The sequence below is a fragment of the Atractosteus spatula genome, chromosome 19 (genome assembly GCF_055471065.1).
Source record: "Atractosteus spatula isolate fAtrSpa1 chromosome 19, fAtrSpa1.hap1, whole genome shotgun sequence".
Lineage (NCBI taxonomy): Eukaryota > Metazoa > Chordata > Actinopteri > Semionotiformes > Lepisosteidae > Atractosteus > Atractosteus spatula.
The window spans coordinates 4,679,867-4,697,636 of NC_142724.1; the positions used below are offsets into that span (position 1 = coordinate 4,679,867).

At 37.1% G+C, this 17,770-nt stretch overlaps 1 protein-coding gene across 4 annotated transcripts in view; it reads right to left on the minus strand.

The window, feature by feature from the left end:
* The window catches only part of rgs19 (regulator of G protein signaling 19), a 42,195-nt gene extending 25,276 nt beyond the window's left edge, over positions 1-16,919 (minus strand). For 2 of the 4 annotated variants that reach the window (XM_088937741.1, XM_088937740.1), the window contains exon 1: positions 16,782-16,919. In XM_088937741.1, the coding sequence (XP_088793867.1) occupies positions 16,782-16,838 (57 nt within the window). In that variant the 5' untranslated portion in view covers positions 16,839-16,919. Of the gene's footprint in view, positions 1-597; positions 772-16,781 lie in introns of those variants that run through there. The other 2 variants (XM_088937742.1, XM_088937743.1) reach the window with 1 other exon arrangement.
* Between the last annotated feature and the right edge of the window lie 851 nt (positions 16,920-17,770).

The window sequence follows — 17,770 nt, forward strand, 5'->3', positions numbered from 1 at the left end:
TTTTCTTTTCTGTGAGTATGTCTACTGGATGCTGCACATTTTTGTAGGGCATTGCAATTTATAATTACAGGTATATATAAATTCCAGTTGCTGTTTTTATTGCTACATAATAATCCTCAAACAGGAATTACAGGAATCACTGCAAGAAAGTATTGAATGATAATACTGTGAAAACATGAAATATGGAATATACAGTAGGTACTGTATTTGGATGCGAATTCTGGAGGGAAAATCACCTTCTCTTTTTTAATGGAAGCCATCTAAAGCCAGAGGACTGTAGTTTTATAAATCAGAGAGTGTAAAAGCAAAGGTGAGAGCTGATGCTTGATGTTTGTCACAAATCCGAGCAGGCTTTGTCCTGTAAAGGGAATTGTGACACAATAAAATGCTCGTAGATACATGTTGCTTTATTTTTGTTGTAAAAGTACATCATGTCTATTCTGCAGATTGTAAGCACCCCATAGGTCCTGACGGTATAAAGGCTGTTTACCCTCACCACGCTGCTGTCAATCACACATAAAATCTAAAACCACAAGCAATGCAAAGTGATGCTCTTTTACACAATGTCAAACTGATGTAGAAATGAGAACAACTCACCACCTAGAAACTGGGAGGCACAGAAAGTATTCCACTAGCCTTAAAATGTTCTTCTCCTCTCCTCTTTCAAGCCCAATCCAGATTCTGGGCACCAGTCAGATAATCATAGTAGACCCAGCATGACTCCAAACCACCACACTTTGTATATCGCTTTTGAATACTTAACAAATGACGCTGCTACCTTCGCTCAGAAACACAGCTTCGATAAAGATAAAGTTTTGAAAAGAAGAGCAAGGGGTGGACAGCGGAAGTTGACATGTTTTGAAATAGATGTTGTAACTTAAGTGGTTGGCAAAACGATTTAAGAAATACTGCTCGCAAAATGAGTCAGCCCTGCCCATTTCTTTGCTAAAAAAAAGGGTTAAAAAAATCAAAATCGAATCCCTTACTTATTGATGAACACATTCCACGACTAAGAGATGCTCCACTGTACAGTGGCGAATGTTTGAAAGGTTTTGAGACTAAAGGTATAATTAAAATGCGTACATTTCTATTAATCACATGGGTCTGTTGCAAATGATTGCAGGAAAGACCAACAGTCATGTCACCACTCACTACTGAAGCACTGCTGAGGAAAGGATATACAGAAAAACGCAACCCTCACCCACACCCACACGTAAGTTACTCCAACAGAAAGGCCATGAATTAACGGAACACAACTGAACACTGAACACAAACACAACGTGACCGTTACAGTGCCACAAATGTAGAACTAATCACAACAACAATAAAAACAATAATAACAAAAGAGTTGTAGATTTTTTTTCCTTCAGCACCGTTATATTATGTTTACATATACATTAGATATGTTTATTTAGATTTTTTGTCTCGATATTTTTTGTCTTTTTAAGATAAAAGTATTTTACAGATTTTGTGGGATGGTCAGTTCTAGCAGAATTGGAGACAAACAACCCCTACAAAAGGAAATTTCTATTTCCAATTTTGGCTAAGAAGGAAAGCCACAGTTATTGCCACAAAAGGAGCCAAAAAGTCAGTGGCTGTGATCTTATAGCTGATAAACAGAACTATTTGTGCTTTAAAAAAAATCTAATATCTCAGTGTATGTACATAACCTCATATATTTGTATTATCATTTTTATAAACAAAATGGAAAAAAAATCTTTCCAACTCCACACTAGGAAGAGTGAAACGGAGTAATGAAATTTTTCCCTTTGTGACAAGGTTCAAAAAGTTTTTTTTTTTAAACTTAGCATTTCAAGTCGCAAGAACATAAAATTGCTAAAAAAAAGGAAATTTAAAAAACCTATTGTATTTTCCTACGGGATGCTTTGTGAACTTAATGTTTTTTCTAAGTAGTTATTTGGAAGTAGTTATTTGGAACTGGAAGGTCCAAAATGAGCACCTATGTAGTTAATTAAAATTGATCCAATATTAGAATTAATGAATAAATTCTATAACAGCAGCTGTGTAAATCCCTATACCTATAATTATGTAAATTTGCCATTTTGTGCATAGAATTTGGGGAACTGTTTCATTGGATCATTACAGTACATGTACAGTGGAGATGAAGAACACAAAAAAGTGGAGAATATTAATTTGTTAAACACTGCGATGAAATATACAGTGTTTACCTTTCCTATATATAAAATTACTGCCTTATCATACGAAAATAAGAAAGTGCCAGCTAATACATCCAAGGATTGCACCCAACTTATTCTTTACTGAAACAAACCAAGGTAATAACGTTACTCTAGTTTCACAAATTTTGTGTAAACCACTGTTGACATTGTGAGAATAGCTATTTTTCAACCAGACAAGAAGCTAAGGAAATAACACTAATGGACTTTTTATCAAACAGACCAAACTAAAGTTTTAAAATAACTTCAAATTCCAATATGACTTTATTTTACCTGCTGTCAGTATATTTTGAAAGATTACTCTCTGTTAAACGTAATGCTGGGTTTGCTGAAAAGCTATGTGTGAAAAAAATGTGTGTGACTTAATTAAGTTAAAGAGAGATGGGAGTGATGACTGCTTAGGTGTATGATGCTAATGTTGCAGAACACGGTGCAGTTAAGCACACTCTGCTTTGCTTAAAACTCAAGACTCCACAAAATGCAACAGGAGACATTCTTCACATGACGTATTAACTTATAATAAAAATCCAAAGCATGTGGCTGCACACGCCTTTTGCCTTCTGAATTCTGAAAGGTTTCAGTACCAAGCATCTAATACTTATGTGCAGAACATGATTTTAAAACATTAGACACCAATACCGAAGATTTCGGCAAGCTCTCGAGTATTCTAGAAAAGCCAAAAAGCTAAAACTACAAGTTTATTTATAGAATTTTATTACCAAGTGGCTGTCTTGGTTTCTCTCCGTTTCTGTGTCGGAGAAAAATCTACCTTTGTTTTTCACCACAAATGAAAGCACATACTCAAATCCTACTGACTTTATGGCCAATAAAAAAAGAATTTTAGCCTATGAGCATTCATTCTGGAATTAATATGGATATACATAGATTAAGTTTGAAAATGTTCAGATGTTCATTCGTACCTTTGCTTGAAACACACTCTAGAATTATATTATAATTGTGTGCAATAACTCATTTTTAACAAGTTCTTGCTTAGAGAAACAAGCCAAGACATGAAAGCCTTAAAGAGCTGGGAGAATTTTCCTTTTGGAAAAAAAAAGTTTTCTTTGCTTTCGGTTGAAAGTTTGACCCGCATTTCTGGAAAAACAAAATGCTTAAAAAACTAAAACACTGCCGAAATTTTCACAAAGAAGGATATGTTATATTTAGTACTTTCTTTAAAACATAATTAGCCGTAATAAAAATAAAATAGGGAAACTTTTCTGGTTCTGCAGTAAACTCTCAGTGATTCTGAGGTGAACACAGGCCAGACAGAATGAAAGAGAAATGCGTTTCCAAGCCAACACAGACTGTGATTTGTTTGGGGGAGCACAGACAGCTCAATCTGAGAGCAGCCCCCCTCCCCCCTCAGTCCCCACCACTTCTCTCCAGAGACCAAAGGAACTCTGATCTAGGGGGAAGGACAGAGGAGGAGGCCACAAACAAATGTGACAAAGGAGAAAAATGACAAGGACTATATATAGAGTCCTAACATGAAAATAACTGAAATTTAATTTAGTTAGTAAAGCAGTTGTACTAGGCAGAGTACTGTCTGATGACAGAAAAGGGGGCTCAAAATGTGTAGGCCAGTGTGCAGATGTAGGTTAGTTGTTTTCTGTAACAACACATAATAGAATTTAACTTGCAAAAAATAGATTGCCGTGCTATATAATGCGTCATCTGCAGGACAAAAGCAATATCCATACCTCAAGAAGGAAGTAAAAAAAGAAAACATCCTATATAGTGAGTGTTCTAAATCCAATGCTATATTGCGTTTTATATGTTTATTTTAACTTGGTCTCTTAATAAAAGTAAGGGTGCCACAGTGTAGTGGCTAAGCCTTTGGACTCACAGCAGACAGAACTGCTGCACACACTGCGGATGTACCTTGAGCAGCAGTGTGAAGGGTGGAATCCCTGTGGTGAACCAGTGTTTCATGCAGGGTGGAGTCACGTGCTCCCTAGTTTGCTAACACTACAGAAACCAGGATGAGCTCTGGCTTGCTGAGGCTTTGTGGCTCTGCATTGACTTTACCTTTCTTATCTTGATTGGGTTGATTAAAACACAATCCAAGTAACCCCCACTAAAAATATACAGGAGGGTGTCTGCTTTTTCCTGTTTCTTTGTTTACCCCTTCACAACTAGTTATCATTTACACAAGATGTGCCAATAGATAGGGATTACAGTGTACTGTATATCTCACATATCGGTAGTGAACTATAAGGAAATATTTTTGACACAGTTCATTCCATGTTTGTTCATTCTATATAACACACCACATGTTCAAGCCTTACCTCTAAAGTATGCACATTTTTGTGAACAAGCTTTTTTTTTACATAGGACTGTGCACTATGATCTGCTCTTAATCCAGTGTAACTGACAGTAGATAGGATTTGAGATGTTTTCTTTTTTTCCTTTTACTCAATCAAAGCCACTGAGATCTTGCAGGTGGGGGATATTTCAGAACGGGTTTGTTTGATATGAAACAAAAATAGTCATTATCAAAAAAACTGATTTGGCTTTCTGCAGCATCTTTTTTGAAAGAACTATTTGCTTCACTGCTGGGAATATTTTCTGAATTTGTAAACGTGTGTGGGTGCATGTGGAAGAGAGTGTGTGCTTTTTTGTTTCTGTTTTTAATGTCTTCACACAGCGGAATGATAAGCTTTGAAAGGGAAATGAGGATAGCATCCGCATGAAAGATACACTTATCAACAGGCCCCCAAACAGGCCTGAGAGAAAACAATCTACTTGCAATGACTGATCCTGGTTTGTATGTCTTTAAGAGAGAATTTGACTCATAGGAGGGTATTGAACATTCCAGATTATCATAAATCAAATAGTTTAATGTTTACCTGCACTCATTTACTGAGACGACTGGTGGACACTGGAAGAAAAGTGAAACAAAAAACGAAAACAAACAATAATAAATAAATTCTTTGGACTAAAAGTTCATTCAGAAAACACCGTGACTGAGCTGACAAGCTCTCAGTCTTCTCTGATCACATCATATTGGCTTCACAAAGCCTTCTGCAAGCTGCTTTGCACAGAAAAAACTGGACAAAAGCTATGGAACTTATTTAAATTAAAGGAACATCTCACAGACACTTCAAACTATATAATAATAAAAAATATAAAATTGTACCAGCAACGTATATCTTCATTGATGAAATCCTATTTTGATAAAAACTCAATGTATCAGACATAGGAATTTTTCCCAAAGGAACTGATGAGCTATTTACAAAAACAAACATGGAATACAATGATGACAAAACACCAAACCATACAGTATTATAATTCCTAGATAAGATGACCAGTTATTAGATTCGTGCTGTTGATGTTTCGATTATTTTATTCAGTTACCATGTGTAAGTTTTCAACAGGATTTATAACATTTGCTAATTATTATATAAAGAATATTGTGATGTTAGAGTGATATCATGTTTCCTTTCTCCTAGATCTTAAGCAATATACAGTAAATGTGTTTTTTTTAAAGTTACCATTTTCATAAAAACTTAACTTTTTTAGATTGATTTTATAGCTTAAGAAAAAACTGAAAAGCCTATCGTCAAATTTTAAGACATTAAAACTGACAGCTTTCAGATTTTCACCTGCAGGGTCATATTGGTGAAGGAACCATTTCAAACTGACCTCTCATTGTTCAGTGGCATATCGAGAAAAGCAGTGAGGTTTGTTATGTAGAGTGTTTGGCTGTGCCTCTGGTCTGTTAGATAATATAGACATTCTTTTCTGTTTTAGATCTTTGTGGTTTTTCACTCATTTGAGGTCCATGAGTCCCCACGAGCCATGTGACAAGTGAACTTCCCAGGAACAGAAATCGCCCATCTATTTTTTCCTTACTCAGACCTACTCAGCTCTTGTGGTACAACAGTTTTACAAATTTGCTTTTATTTAAAGAAAAGGGTCAATTTGAACTTTTTATTACTTAAATGCTAAGACTGTACTAACTGATCCATCCATTTTCTAACCACTTTACCCACTACAGGGTTGCAGGGGAGTCTATCCCAGCAAGCTACAGACTTCAGGCAGGATACACCCTGGATAGGAAGCCAGTCCATTACAGGGCAGACACAGACACAAAGACACACGCAAGGCCCATTTTTCCAGAAGCTATTTAACCTTCGTACAGTGGGACAAAATCAGAGCACCCAGAGGAAACCCATGTGAACATGGGGAGAACATCCAAACTCCACACTTTATCACTTTATTAGCCATATACAATTTCTAGCATTAGGAATTCATCTTTTCGCATACCCCAGCTTGCTCTCCATGAGACACAGACAGGGAGAGAAGCTTGGGGTCGGAGCACACGGTCAGCCATTGTACAGCGCCCCTGGAGCAGTTGGGGTTAAGGGCCTTGCTCAGGGGCCCAACGGAGTAGGATTCCTCTGCCAGCCGCAGGATACATATAGCACTCCAGATCTGGAACCACTAACCACTGTGCCACAGTGCTGCCCAATACTAATTTATGAAGTGTTAAAGGTATTTAAACAAAAATGAACGCAAAGTATTAGGGATAAAATGTCAAAACTGGTTTGATTTCTATCTTCCTTTTTACTGTTGGCTCTATTGCCTCGGGTCACATCTGATAGCCACATCCAGGTAATGTACTACTGCCTCGGGTCACACCTGATAGCCACATGTTACCAACTAAATGAAAAGGAGTAATGAAACAAAAGTGTCTCTGCTCAAAGTCTACAATTTACTGAAAAGAACAAAAACAGAAGGTGGCGGTTAACAGACTGCCAAAATGCAAAAAAAAAGCAGAGACTAAAAGAGACGATAAGGATTATAACAAAAGGTATTTCATTTGTTATTTGGACTGATCCTGAAAGACAGAGTTCTTGATTATACTGTATATATAGTGGAATATCTAAATCAAATACTGATTATCCTCATCAAAAAAGACAACTACATTTTTAACTTAAAAAGCAAAGTAATGGGACTGATTAGCACAGTTATTAAATATTACTTAGAAGAATAAAGATGGAGAATTAAGCTTAAATATTTCTAGGTTATATTGCTAAATAATTTTACTAGTCTACACACTGCACTCAAAGTGGTGGGATACATTTTCACTCTTATGTTATTTATTATTACATTATTCAGATTACAACTAGAATCGATTTTGGAGAACAAAGAATAAAGGTAACTTTGGGAATAAAACAGATTAACAAAAATTCTGTTCTCTTCTGTTTATCTTTCCTGCTTTCTTGCCAAGTTGTCACATGTTCAAGCAGGATGTACATAATATCACCCAAGTAACATGAAATATGACTTCTGAAGGTAAAGAACACCAGGTGCCCAAATAAATACCACCAGAAGCCATTCCCACATAAACAAACAGCACTCTAAAACATGTGCTCTGTTTTCCTATATAAATCACACAGTGGACATCAAGGAGGAACCATCACTGTTACAATAAGAAAGCAGTGTTTTAAAACCAAAAGGACATGATGCCAGTCATCTTATGATTATTTTAACATATGAAGGTATTTTTATGATAAAGTCTTAGGGAAGCAGGAAAGTACCATATACTGAGAGGACAAAAACAAAATGTGAGAACATCATACAAATCTCCTAAGAAGCTACTGTAGGTGCAAACCTTCAGGTGCAACAGATCTCCTCTGGATCACAATGTTTATCATTTCGTCAAGTAAAGAAAAGAACTGATTATCGATATCAATGAATTGCCAGGTGCTGTCTTTCCTGTGTTTATAACTGGGTGCCTGGAGCTAAAATGCTGAAATGTCGATGACTTTTAGGTGGTATGAAACAACAGTTAAAATAAGGAATACTGCTCAAGAGATAAGCCAGGTGCTGTTCAAACCAGAAGGATATCTCTTAGGTAGACCTCCTGCTCAGCTAACCTCCAACAACTCATCAGTCCTTCACAGACCAGGACCTCTGGATTAAAGTACTGGCCAGGTAATAAGATCACAGCAAGCAGACTCGCATTCAGTCACCTACATCCGACTGTATGTTGGTAATATGAAGTTGGAAAGGAACATTTCTCAAGCCAGAGAAGAAAATGGGAAAGTGAAAATAACAAATATTTTTTGCTGATGTCTAAAAAACATACTGTGCTCTTTTATCCCCCGTTCTCACTTCAGGTCAAAACTTCATGTTCTCAACTATTAAAAAGCTTTTTGTTCACAAGCATGGCTCACCTTCCTCCTCCCCATGCACCAAAGTCGACAATAAGTAAAACGTACAGCAAGGCACTCCAATCTGATTGCTCCAGCAATGTTTCCTCCAGTAAAACTTTCCAGTTCATTCAAAATGACAATTTGTTTTCAATTTACTTAAACTTGTTGAACAAAGGCTTATTTTTATTATTACTATTATTATGATTACGAAAATGAATGTAAGCTCTTGGGACATTTAAAATAATCGACACCCTTGTGCTTCCACTGCCTGTTTCTTTAGATCGGGGCAGCACAATGAATGCGGAGGCTCCATGATCATAATGAGAAAGGCAGTGCAATTGCCCATGAGGAAGATGCAGACAAACGAGCATGTGATTCCGAAGTGCCCAAGGCATTACACAGTCAGGTCAGCTATGCATGCGAAAATAGCTGGAGTACAGACTAGACTGCAGCCACACATGCTGGAAAACAGTGCTGTGTTTCAAAACTATTATTGAAGGAAGTGTCACCGTAAGGGAGGGGGGAAAAAAATCTGGGAGCTCCAGGAATAGAAGAAATGTTAACCCCTCAATCGACACAAATCGAAGGTCTAACTAAAAAGCACTACCCTACTGCCAATCTGCAAAGTATGCCGTTTTGTTTAGTATCTTTGTTTAGTGGAGGGAAGGGGGTGGTTGCATTAGCGATGGTGGTTTTAAAGACATATGCATGCTGCCCAAGTGAAAGCTTATAACTTCTCGAAAACAAAAAGTGAACTCTCTAATAGAAACTTTCACAGTACGTAGCACCTTCACTACACACTTTACACAAACATAAAAAGCATGTATTGCAATAAAATAAAGTTAAAGAAAGTTAAAGCAAATTGCCCGTCATTGGACATTTAACCAGTTAAGTCCGTAGAGAACAAACTCTCATTTACAATCATGCCCTGCAGATGCAGCTGGGCATTTTACTGGAGCAATCTGAGCGAGGTACAGTACAGTACCTTGCTCAAGGGTATAATAGCAGCATCTCACCCAGAATGTGAATCTACAACCCTTTTCCCTGAAGGCTCCTAGGGAAGAAATCAAGTAATAAAGGCTGGACAAGATTCTTGGATCAAAATCATGAATAAGATGGGCTAAATGGCGGTCTTTGACTTGCAACTTTTCTTATGTTCTTACATTAACGTCTGCTAGGATTCAACACATACATTTTCTTAATATATAAAACATTAATATATACTTCTTAATATATACAAGATTTGCTTAACGGATCAGTGGATACAGTCTCATTCCAGTGTTCTGTGTTATTTGATCCCATATACATATTGTCTGTCTATTACTGCGAGTGACCTCTGGAAATCCTCATTAGTCTCATTAGAACTTAGAAAAGACCGCCTGACCTACTGCATACACTTCTCCCTGATTTTAAGGCATTTAAAGGTTTGGTCAATTTACTTGCAAAAAAACGTTGTTAGATGAATGTAAAATGTCTTTCAAATGGCCACTGTTCAGATTGCACAGCAAAATAAATTCGAGAACCCACTGCTCTGATCAGTCTCTGCTGCAGAAAGCAGATTACATACAAAAGTGTATAAACTCCAGTCACTGACAATTGTAAATGAATTAGAGAATAACTGTTTTAAAGGAAGGATTGACTGTATGAAATAAACCACCTTAGCTTTAATGAAGCTTTTAGGGGGAAATTGGAAGACAACTGAAAATGACATAAAAAGCATATCCTATTACTTTTCTGTAAAGTCTCAATTTTGTCGTAACGTGCATATTTCAGCATTGCTCATAAATGAGACATATATTAATGTCAAAATGTCAAGCCCAGTTAAAGGTAAAGGATATAATTTTTCAGGTATCATCAAAGTCCTGAATCTGCGTGCAGCTGTCACTTTAAGCTCCCTGTGAACAATATTCTTGCAGCAACACCATACGCAACTAATATGGTATATTAAATTACACACTGAGCCACAATGTGCTATGATGACAACAATAAAAAAATAAAATATCAAAAACAAATTATTTGCATCCTGGACAATAATTTTCTATTTAAATTTATAAAACGCCAAAGCATCCCGAAGAGGTTAAATAATTTTGATATTAAAAGCTGTGAACAATTTCTATTGTGAATATCCATATCTGTTTCACCATACAGTAGTTTGTATTAGCTATTTTCTCTTTCCGAAAGTGGGAGTGGATATGATATATTACTTGTATGTTTATAAAATGACCGTTTTCCCATTGTGTAGGTCAAACTACACAATACTATCCACTGCTGGGCTGCACTGTACATACTGTACCCACGCACACCAAACTGTAATTCGTGCAGGAATTGTTCATTTTTAAAACAAAAAACCAAAAGCAACAGAAGAACAACAAAGAGAAAATATGTAAAATGAATAATGTACAGTACCAGAATGTCCATCATGGCTCGAGAACTTGCAATCTAATTGTCTTAAAATCCACAATGTTCTTAACATCCTGGAAACATGCATGCCATCTCTTCCTTCAAACTGGAGCTAATATCCCTGCACACCACACAGAGAAACACAAACAAAAAGAAGCTTCTACAGTTTTTTCATCTTCTTTATGAATGTGAAACCTAAAATATGACAAGCAATATAATGGACTTAAACTATATGAGAAAGAGCTATTAACAAAGCGTGCAAATGTATAGGTCTTCTGGAGCCTTTAAAATAATCCCTACTGTTATCTGAACAAGTATGTAACTGTATCTCAAAGTGAAACCTTGACCAGAACAAAATGTGTGACTAAACCAGGACTATTCAATATTGTTTATTACAGGCTAGATATTCTGACCAAAAAACAAACTATAATTTTCTACACAACAAAAGATTATATAGAATATTCTCCATCCATCATTTCAGCTGCTTAAAAGTTGCTGATATTGATTGGCTCAACCTCTAAAGACCTTCACAATGTGGGAGCAGACCCACTGTTCCAAGAATGACGTGTATTTAGCTGAAGAAATGAAGATCCCTACATATGCAAAGAGAGATGAAGAATTTAAAGAGGCAATGCACAATTGGTTGGGTGCTGATGGTGTGGCTGGACTTTAGTGAACCAGGGTGACTTTCGCTGTAAAAACAGCTGTAATTTGCCCAGCGCCTGCAAGCTTGCGCTGCTGTCAGCGAGAGACATGCAGGTCTTCTGATCAGCACTCCCTCAGTTGCAGGACCCTCTGGAGCTCTCAGCAAGACAAAAGATGAATGACTCAGATAGGACAGAGGTGCTTGTTCACAGTTGCTCATTCACACTTTAAATTACAGGGGCTGTACCCATAATATCATGTCATAAGCAATTAGTAATTCCAAATTTGGTGTATAATAAATTGGATGATAACTATGAATTTCAAATTTAAAGGAAAGACCAGATCAAATCATAACATTTTACCGATATATTGAAATCTTGCAAAAGTCAAGAACTGAAAGCATTTTAATTGAATCATTAATTTCAATTAAGACCTGACATCACGGTCCTGACGACTATGATAGGGCACTCTAGGTGGAAAATTTAACACATTTCTATTGGCCTGGTTCACACCTGATAGCCACTCATTCTTTTTAAAATGATCATTAAAAAATTTAAGATTCATTTTAAGATATAATCACCAACAGGGAATGGAGACATTTAAGGTGAGTAACAAGTTATGAGAAACCTATTTCAACTGGATGAGGGGACATATCATCAGGTGACAATACAGCACAACCCGATTTTAAAACCCTAATCCTGACAGTGACCTCTTACTTGCTTAAAGACAAATGTTGAGGTCTGACTGGCCAAATGGCCTGCATTTGTCATGAAACATTTTTTTAATATTTCTTATGAGATCATTTACAGGTGACTCTGAAAACTAATACAGCTCAATATGAGTAATACGACATTCCCCTAAAAATGAAAAAAAAAACATATAGCACTGACGTAGGGGTATTTTTCTTCCAAGAGTCCGCTTTCACTAGCTCAGATTCAAAATGTTTTTTTACTTCCATCCTAGCCCACTGTATATGTTATCCACTACTTCATTATGTTAACTACTTCAATTAAATATATCTAGTTTGACAAGATTGGAGTGTTACATGCAGGCAGCAGAAACATACGCAACATATATAAAATAGGAAATGCTTATCTTGAAGAAGCTACATATAAAAATACTTACTGTAACCGTTTGTGGTGACATCATTTTCAGACAATGTGGAGAGACAATAAAAGTGGCAAGCAAAATAACAGGATGTGCAGTTAGAAGTGTAAAACTTTCATTACTGGATGTTATGTCATAACTTCACAATGCACTAGTATGGCCACATTTAGAATATCGTGTCCCAGTTTGGCCACGATGGTACACAAAATGTTTTACTGCTCTCGAACTCATCGTGAGAAGACCCACCAGGTACATTTCCAAACTCAAAGGAATGCCCGACTCTAATAGCGTAAAATAACTAAATCTTTGGAGCTTTGAATAGATATGATTATGAATGGAACTGATTCAGGTATGTAAAATTCTCAAAGGCCTAATGGACTCCTTCAGAAACAACAGTAAAATACGAACCAAAGGACACATGGAAACAAGGAGAAAGTGTAAGAAGCGGTACTTTACACATTAGGTTGTGGGAGTCTGGAACCGATTACACAGCTGACACCATCGCCTCTTTGAAGAAATGGCAGGAAGAGACCCTGAGAAAATTTAGCTACCGAATACAAAACAAACTAGATGGAATGAATGTCCTGCTCTTTTTTGCACATATTGCCTGTTCTTACAGAAAGACTAGGAAAAAGATTAAAACAAGCTGCAGGAAGTGGGAGAGGCAGAAAAGTAGGATCACATGATTCTCCTCAGCATGTGCAGTACTAATACACTTCCCCATCACATTTCCTGTTACACATCTTCAAGCAGTCTTTTCAGTCAGAAGACTTTTTTTTTTTGCTAGTAGCAGAGTTATCCGCACTTGCAAGGCAAAGGTCGAAGCAGAATGTATGACAGAGCATCATACAGAACACACAGAATATCGCAGGGCAGGCAGATGTAAGCAAAGAGATAACTGGAAAACACAGGGGACAGACCCTGACAATACTCCTTTAAGAGGCATCATACCGAAGAGCAAAATGAAGGAGAACAGCACACAAAAGAGGAAATGAATGAGAAAAGAGGAAGAGTCAGTACTGAGAATGAAAATAAACAGCAGCCTAATGGTGGCAGAGGTGCTCTTAAGATGGAGGATATAGTATTCAAGATTAGTCATCTCAAATGAGCATATTACATAAAACTGAATGCTTCTTTAAAGCCGTATTACAAACATGGGAAAGGTTAGGTCATGTTCATGTTACAAAGTTTTAATACAATAAACATTAGATGGTACATTGACAATTTAGGGATAAACTGTTTTACTTAAAGAAAGCAACCTTTTCATAATTATGTTAGTCATTTTTTATCACAACCAATTTGACACGATTATTATCTGTATCAGGTCCTGAATTCCTAGCGCATTCATTCCTAGACCATGATGAATCTTGCACTTTACAACTTAAAGAATATCTGGGCTTACACGTGAAAACCATGTGGCTTGTAACCATGTACTGAATTTAAAATATGGATGACTGGAAGGTGATTTATTTGCAGTTGCATCTTCACTTATCTCCTGGTTAAACTGAGCACTCCTATTTCAATACAGGTTTCTTTACCAAAATAACATAAATGGCTCTTTTGTACTATTTTATATATGTTCATATTTAGACGTGACATATTTTTAATTTAAGATATTTTTAGGATTTCCCTAAAGGCAATGGAAATAAAGGGTCTTATTAACTTGGTTACTTCAGAAAATAATACGACCGTGTGAAATGCAGAAGGAAACTTTTCTGGACAATTGTGCACTACCATCAATATTTATCGAGAGAGTAAAATTAGTCTGATGAAACTGTAATGGAAGTCAACTGCATTATTTTCCAAAGGCATATTTGCAGAAAACAAAAATACAAAGAGGATGTTGTGTTGAAAAAGGAGATAAGGTTTAAGTGAATTATATTTGTATCCATTTACACAACTGGGTATTTTACTGGAGCAATTCAGGTGAAGTACAGTACCTTGCTCAAGAGTATAGCATCAGTGTCATATCTGGGATTCGAATCCACAACCTTCCAGTTACAAGTCCTAAACCCCTAACCAGTGTGCTACACTGCTACCCCTGTTTGTTAAAACAGCTCCCTGTGGTCATCATCACTATCATTACCTTTGGTTTCTACTGTATCACACATGTGAAATGGTCATACTATTAAAAATAAAATTCTTTATACAAAAAACTGACATTTTTGAAAGTATGAATGCTTGTGAACATTTCTCTGTATATATATATTCCTTATCTTTTCATTTACCTGCTGATACACACCTTATAAATGTTGTATATTATGTTACTGACAAAAAAAACTATAATTTATTATGACTCAAATATTATACATTAACTACATATTAATGTTTCAGATCCATACAATTACATTTTGGAAGGCTTAATAGATGAAGGTTTCTTTCAAAGAAAACTATGTGCATTCTTGGCCACCTGAAAGCACTACTTTAAAGACAACTGCAGTCATAAGCTTCTGAGTGTAGATCCCATACACAAAAATGATCTGTAATCGACAGAATGAGAAAAACTCTATTGCTTCGGGTTGTGATAGAAGTAGAAAATGTTATCTCTTCGAATAAAATGTGTTCGACACAATCTGTGTAACACAACATTGAAAGCAGCACCGCACGAAGACACGTGTAAATTCAATCTGCTCTCTGTTACTGTTCTATCACATTTACAAAACCCTGCACCAGGAACAACTACTGTACAAAACTGATAACATTGCGTCTACATTACGTTGTCCAATATAATCTTGGCAGTAAGGAGTTTACGGTCTTTTGACTTCAGTATACTATACAGTCAGCATTCGCTCTATTTTTTTGCATAGCTTCATTGATGATAATATTTACTGGAGCTGCACATACCGACAATGTTTCCAAATCAGGGGATGTCTCTACTGATTTAGCTTATCGAAAGGCTGAAAAAGGACGGAAAATAGAAGAAGGGTTCTGAAGCCATACCGGGTGTAGAAAAGAGGAAATGCACTCATTTAGAAAAACCGCTCTCCCCGGCTCTAATCTTCGGTCTAACTGCAAAGGAACTGCCCCATTTCTCTTCCCTTTAAAGCGCGTGCCCTGTAGATTGGCACGCGCGAACTCGTCCAAGCGCTGTGCCGCCACGCGACACCCCGAGCCCCGCCCCCCCCCCCCCCGGTCGTGATCGCGCTCAGGCCACGCGCACAAACAATTCATTCACCCGTGGGTCGCGCGCGGATCGGGCACGAGCCTTACTACACAGCAACAGAGAGAACATCCTTTGGACTGGAAAGGCACGCAAAAACCTTAACGAAAAAACACCCTTATAGTATTCCGCAGAATTGTCAAATACAGCACAGTTCTCATCCGTGACAAGACGATTTTGTACGCACAAAACACATTTTGCAAAAAGCACGGTAAACTGAACAGCATTACTACCGAAGTCAATTATTTCGCAAAACTGATACTAAAATATATAGCCGCTATCCCTTCAACGAGAATTGACATATCAATATATGCTATATCAGTGAGTAGTATAATTACCTACTTCCTAATGGCTTCATTTAGAACAAAAAACGCGGGTAACTCTGCATATGTATTTACACATTCTATGTACTAATAGTCACTTTTAACGTTACATGTTATTATGATTGTTCTCATCTTACAGAATTACTTTGCCGTTTCATTTTTTCCCCGGTATGGCAGCTGAGATGATGTGCTGGAAATTGAAGCTATTTTTCCTCGACAAACTGTCCATTACAAATGCACGGCCAGCGAGATGGGTCGAGTAATTTAAAATATATATATATACTGTATGAAAAAAAAATAAAAATACATATTTCACCGCAGTAACGCTACTCACCAGTTTCTACAATGAATGCAACATTAGGCGTTTTGAATACTCAGCCTCACGTACAGAAAATCATAAGCACGGCAATGTGATTTATATAGAAAGCAGACTTTAGAAAATGCGTGAATACGGTATACACACCGTTTGTTAATAATATACATTTACACACAAAAATAAGCTAGATATATACTTTACTTAGAGATATGCAACGTAACCACACTTTACCAATGACAATCGGCGATCTGATTCCAGGAAAGCCTCGTACAGTACAGACATATGTATTACTGACCTAAACTACACATAAAAAGGGAGACTGTCAGTATAAGAATCATGGGGAATCAGGGGTTTGTAAAAGACAAGCTATTCTAGAGCAATCACGGACCTTTTCAAATCGGGCAAGAAAAGCTAACATCTGGTCGCGTTCTTCTAAAATGCGATAGTTAAATACAAAACAGTACTTACAATTTTTGCATTAAAATGATCTGGAGGGCTGTAGCCGTTTCGTTTTCTGAAGCACATCCGTTTCTTTTATTTTTTTTTTTGCTCTAGTGCTCCAGCTTCAGAATCGACACCACAGGAGGTTGGCAGAGGCTGAACTGCGCAGGCGCTTACTCAGACAGTTCGACTCCGCCGGCTCGCTGAGGACTTCCTTAGTAATCGTCCCTTCTGCTGGAACTCCTGTCTCTGCGCGCTACAACTCGAAATAAGAGCCCCAAGTTACGTTAGCTGGGGAATTATCATGCATCTCGCGAATGCTTACTGTCAGTACTTAGTAATTAATAATATTTTTGTTGTTACACATGCATCATAAACAGTACAAACTGAAAATAGATCTAACAGAAGGCTCTTACTGCTGCCGGTATTCTTCAAGTACACACATTTTTGGTAGCCTAACACTACGGAAGCCTGACGATTAATTCAATTTAAACTATTTTAAATTCCTGGTGTAACAGTACATCTTTCCCGTAACAAGTAAAGGTGTTCCAAAGAAATCACGTCTTTGAAACGTACGGTCATGTATTTACCTGTTCGGTCCCCATCTCACCGTGACTCACTGTTACAAATTATTTCTAGAAGTCCGTTTATTGACACACTGATTTGCCCTGCATCATTTAGCTTGGGTACACGGGCACACTAGACTGGAATCAAAATGACAGCACGCCTACGAAAAGTTTTTATCACTCTCGGCACTCAGCTCCACCGCGCAGGTAACACAAGCCCCTCGTTGTTTTACTGTCCTTTTTACAGTTACAGTGTTATGCAGTTCATCTGGATTAGGCTATTATACAGTACATGCTTGGAAGGTCAGCACGATTATATTAATAATTTGCGTTGATTTTGAGGAAAGTAAGAGATGATAGTAAAAATAAATGTTAACCCTTCCCAGTGAAGTCAAAGAAGACCGGAGAAGGAGTTCGCAGAGTGTTAGTAGGATGTCTCTTATAATTATT